The sequence below is a fragment of the Nannospalax galili genome, unplaced genomic scaffold (genome assembly GCF_000622305.1).
Source record: "Nannospalax galili isolate Female #2095 unplaced genomic scaffold, S.galili_v1.0 scaffold1012, whole genome shotgun sequence".
Classification (NCBI taxonomy): domain Eukaryota; kingdom Metazoa; phylum Chordata; class Mammalia; order Rodentia; family Spalacidae; genus Nannospalax; species Nannospalax galili.
Window position 1 is genome coordinate 176,549 of NW_008330324.1, and position 5,245 is coordinate 181,793.

The 5,245-nt window shown below is 53.7% G+C and overlaps 1 protein-coding gene across 3 annotated transcripts in view; it reads right to left on the reverse strand.

Moving 5' to 3' along the window:
• The window catches only part of Znf692 (zinc finger protein 692), an 11,524-nt gene extending 8,925 nt beyond the window's left edge, over window positions 1-2,599 (reverse strand). For 2 of the 3 annotated variants that reach the window (XM_008844558.3, XM_008844550.3), the window contains exons 1-4: window positions 2,139-2,593; window positions 1,388-1,577; window positions 1,162-1,193; window positions 603-860 (exon numbers count right to left, since the gene is read on the reverse strand). In XM_008844558.3, the coding sequence (XP_008842780.1) occupies window positions 603-860; window positions 1,162-1,193; window positions 1,388-1,566 (469 nt within the window). In that variant the 5' untranslated portion in view covers window positions 1,567-1,577; window positions 2,139-2,593. Of the gene's footprint in view, window positions 1-602; window positions 861-1,161; window positions 1,194-1,387; window positions 1,578-2,138 lie in introns of all 3 variants that reach the window. The other variant, XM_008844572.3, reaches the window with a different exon arrangement.
• Window positions 2,600-5,245: the final 2,646 nt, after the last annotated feature.

The window sequence follows — 5,245 nt, forward strand, 5'->3', positions numbered from 1 at the left end:
ACATCCCCCCTCTGAAGAGACAACCCTATAATCTATTGGAGATTAGATACAAGCTCCCAAATACTTTTGACATTTTTGGCCTTTGGAACAGAGTATGTTGCTAGGCCCAAGGACATTTTGACTTTTAACCAAGAAACTGGCTATTTTTCTTTGGGGTCTTTTTACCCTAACTGCCTAGCCAATTCCTACCTCCTGTTTTTATCACACCATCCTCTGAAGAGGTTAGGCCCAACTTGTGGATAGGGAATCAGGATGCAGACCACTCTGGCTTCTTCCATGCTAAACAGGGATGCAGGATGAGGCAATTGGGGTACCCCTTCAATGGGTCTATCTAAAAGGCTCCCAAATTGCATAACTCTTATCTGTAGGGTGAAAATAAAGTCCTTGATAGGTAAATAGGGGGTGTGAAGGAGAAGTAAAGGCAAGAGTAGTTAGCATTACAAGTTCTAGACAGGGAACCAGAAAAAAAAACAATATTTTTTTTTTTTGTTAGCATAAAAGGATCATTATTAGTAACCCAGTACTTGAGAGGTGGAGGCAGGACTTCAACGCCAGCCTTAGCTACATGAGACCCTATCTTAACCGATTAATTCCCCACCTACCTTCAGGCTTCTGTCTCCTGGCTTCTGGGCACCAGGTTGTCTCAGCAGAGTGTGTGAGAGGGTCCTGCTTGGGCACTTCTGAAGGTGTAGGACTCGAAGGTTCCCAGGAGAAGGTGTGACCTGCTGAGCACTCCCACACGAGCCCCCCAGCTCCACTTCCGGGCCCCCGAAGCCCGGGCACTAGGCTGCACTTCCGGCTGTGTGCATGAGACAAGAGGACCAGATACTGCAGACCCTTGTGGGGCAGAGGCTCCGGGCCTGCAGGACGAGAGGGGAGCAGTTCGTTGGGTTGGAAGCCCCTCTCACCTTAGACCGCTAGTGTCTAGACCCTTGGGCAACCTCATTCCCGATTTGGCTTATGATCCTTTGGAGCCTAGACCCGCACCAAGGTCCTGAGACACCCGCCCCATCCCAATCTGCCCCATCTGCTGCGGCACCAGGCTATCTTGGGCTCATCCCACTTCCCATACTCAAATTCGGGCTTCCGGGATGCAATCTCTTGGGAAGTTCTTTTCGGGTACCACTATGGCCTGTGGCTCCCTAGCCAGCCTCTTCCTACCTGTACAGAGGACGCAGCCCGAAGACGTGTACCTGCCAGAGGAAGAAGCTGGGGTCGGCTGGGGGCCCAGGAGACCTTCACCCTCAGTCCGCGCGCACACACACCTAAGGGGCCAGCCCTAAGGGCTTCCAATTGGCTGAGGCCTGGGGGAGGAGCAGAGCCCACCCAGCCAAGAGAGAAACCTGAGGCCTGGGGACCCCCCTTGAGTTCCTCCCTGGTGCCTAACCGGTCCAGCAGGAACTTGGCGAGCTGCGAGTGCAGGGAGAAGCCCAGCCGCTCCTTGAGGAGACACCACTGCTCCATGTGGCCGCCCAGGCGGATGCGGCACTTGCTGCGGCGCGCGTCCAGCTGCCTGCGCTTCTCCCGACGCCGGCGGGACACATCTGCCACCAGGGAGGACGCCATGCGTGCTGGGCCTGGAGGGGGGACGGAGGTTCGGTGGACCGGGACCAGATCCGACTGTACCGCTCGCTGCCTCGCTGCTCCAGGGCCCAGCCACCCCTTAGGGTCAGGATGTGAGCTCAGCGCGGGGGTCAGGGTGTCTCAGGTGGGAGAGCAGGGGCGGGAGCGGCGCAGCCAAGGCCTGAGCCCTCCAGCTCCGAGAGGTTGTCAGGCGGGAGCTGCCGGCAGGGGCGAAACCTCAGTAGAGAAACCTGGAGGGCACACGTGTCATCCGCCCTGGGGGTGCGCGGGGCGGCGGAGTCTGCGTGCAGTTGGGCACGCCGCACCTGGGCATCGAGCACCGGGCACCTCACACCTCATCTAGGCACAGCACACCTGGGCATCGAGCACCGGGCATCTCACCTGGGCACCGTGTACGGGGCGGGGGGCGCACCTGGACACGGTGTACCGGGCACAGCACACCCGGGCATCGCGTACCGGCGCACCGAGCACCTGGGCACCGAAAGCCTCACCTGGAGAGCCTCACCCGGACAGGGCCTCTGGCTGGGGCACCTCGGCCCACGCGGGGGTCTTACCTCCACGGCCCACCCGCCTCGCCTCGACTGCGCCTGCGCTTCTGGGCCTCGCGTGCTAGCCCCGAGGCCGCGGAAGAACCCGGGCCCACCGCGCGCGCCGCTGCCGTTTCTCTTTTAAGAAGAAACCTTCCCTCTCCGAGTCTTGTGTCCCGAACTGCGGCCGGAGGCCCACATCTGCGCCCACGCGACGAGCGCTCCGCGCAAAGCCTGCCGGGAACTGTAGTTCCCCCTGCGCACACTGCGGGCGGGAGTCCATCAAGAACAGTTAGCCGCTTCCCGTGCGCGGGAGGACCCTGCCTCTCGCCGCGCCTGCCTGCACTCCCCGAATCTCTGCCTCTCCTCTGCCACCCAGCAACGCCAACCGCAGCACCCTCCATCTAGAGCGGGTGGAGCTCTGGACCAGAAGACCCCGGGCTGCCGAAGCTAACCTCTGTCATCATCACACTCCCCCAGAAGTTGCCTGGGTTCTGTAGACTCACTCTACACATAGTTCAAATGGAGTTCTTCCATCCCGTCATCGCTTCTCAAGGCCACTTTTTTGGTTATTTGCCTGAGACAGGGTCTCATGTAGCCACGCTGCCCTCGAACTAGGAAAGGAAGGATGACCTTGAACTCCTGGTTTTCCTGCCACCACCTGCTAGGATTACAAGCGTGCAGCACCACGCCTGGCTTCCAGTGCACTTCTTTTTTTCAAAGATTGATTGATTGATTGATTGATTGATTGATTGATTTTTGGTCTTTTTGAGACAGGATCTCCTGTTGCCCCAGGTTGGCCTTGAACTCACAGAGATCTGCCTGCCTCTGCCTCCGAACTCCTAGGATTAAAGGTGAGGGCCATCAGGCCAGGGTCTTAAGATTTATTTTTAATTTGGGTGTGCGCATGCAAAGGCGTCCTCGGATCCCCTGGAGATGGAGTTACAGTCTGTTGGGAGCCACCCTATGTAAGTGCTAGGAGCTGAACTCTGGTCCTTGAAAGAGCAGCAAGCACTCAGCCTCTGAGCTATCTCGCCAGCCCCTTCAGCCCAATTTTGACAGCCATGTTGCTAAATGCAATGGCCAATTCTGTCTGCCTCTCTGCCCTAGACAGCAAGACCATAGAGAGCTCCTCTTCTGCCATGTGCATTCCCTGAGTTTCACTCTCTGACTTCTCCCACTCCTGGTTTCCTCCCTCCTTACTGACGCCTCCCTTCTGGATCCTTGTGTGTCAACAAAAGATGGAGTGTGCCCTGACTCAGGACTTGGACCAAACTTTCTCTCTTTTAATATGTTCTCTTTTGGGGTGATCTAATTAGGTCACCCATTGTTGGCTCCCAGATTCAGCTCCAGACTCTTCACACTGCCTATTTGGCTTTCTGTGGTTAACTGAGTTAATACACTTAATACATGTAAAGAATTTGGGGCTGTGCCTGGTACAAGGATATCAACTATGACAAACATAACAATAATCCCTATCCCTTCTCCCAAATGATGCTGTCCTCCATCCATTGCACAGAACAAGCCTGGAGAGTCAGGTTAGATTATTCCTCCTGGGATAGGAGGGACATTAGCAAGAGCTTTTGGTCCTGTTTTCAAATATGTATCTTTTTCTTCTTCTTCCTCCAGGGTTGAGGGTTGAAGTCAGGGCCTTGTATGTGCAAGGCAAGTGCTCTACCTCTGCAAAGAAATATCAGGAGATGATTCAGTAGAGAAAGTGCTGGCTGTGCATACATGAGGACTTGAGTTTGGATTCCCAGTATCCATGTAAAAGAGAGGTCCATGGTGGAGTGTGTTTGTGATCCCAGCCCTAGGGAGGCAGAGGATCCCTGGAAATGCCTAATTCAGGAGCTCCAGGCCAAGGAGAGACTCTGTCTCAAAAACAAGGTGGATGGCCCCTGAGGAACACATGAAATTATTCTCTGGCCTCCAAAGAGTTGGGCACACAAGTACACACATGCCTATACATGTGCACATTCATGCACGTGAACATACACGTCTTGAATCTAATCATTCTGAACCTCTGCACTGCTAAAACCCTCCAAGCCACTGGCACTGATTTTCTGTGGTGTTATGAAAAATTACTACAAACGTGACAGCTAAAAGCAGCAGAAATTCACTCCTTTACAGTTCTGGAGAACGGAAGGCTGGCACCAAAGTGCTGAGAGGGCCTCGTGTCAAGTAAGAGCCTTAGGAGAGCACATTCTCCTTGCTTCACTTGGTGGCTTCCACTCCCTGACCTGTGGCCACAGGACTTCAGCCTCTGTCTCCAAGCTCATCTGGCCACCTCTTGGGTCAAGTCTTGCTCTGCCTCTCACAGGTACATTCGGAGTCCACTTGGGTAATCCAAATAATCTCCCCATCTCAATCCCTAAAACAGGTAATCTGCAGTGTTTGCCATATAAGGCAATTTCCACCAATTCCAGTACTTAGGACGTGGGTGTTCAGGAGGACTCTGTTTCAGCCTTGAAGACTGTTATTAAGCCACTGAGCTTACCTGTGTTCGAACCCATATAAAGATGGAAGAAGGAGAGAACCAAAAATCTGTCCTCAGACCACATATGTACCATGGCATGTATGTGTGCAGGCACACGCATACACACACTCAAGTAAACTTTTTTTTTAAAAGAGACTGTCATGGCGGGGCTGAGGTGCTCAGTGGTTACAAGCCCTTTCTGCTCTTGCAGATGACACAAGTTCAGTTCCCAGCACCTCACAACCACCTGTAACTCCAGTGCCAGAGGATCCAACACCCTCTTCTGACCTGCTCAGGCACATACACAGACACACACATACACATAATCAAAAATCTTTTTTTTTCTAAAGACTGTCTCACCTGGTCTGTGACCACACCTTTCTAAGGAACCTGTCTTATACATTCATCCTCACAGAGCAGGGAACGTGGCTAACCATCTCCAGATAAGTCCTCTTTCCTTCTCTGTGGTTAGTGTCGATTGTAAACTTCATCTCAAATCACCAAGAGCCACACTTTCAGACACCTGTGGAGGGTTATCTAGATCAGGTTAGCCTGTGGGCATGCCTATGGGGGGTTATCTAGATTAGGTTAGCCTCTGGGCATGGGGTTATCTAGATCAGGTTAGCCTCTGGGCATGCCTGTGGGGGGTTATCTAGAT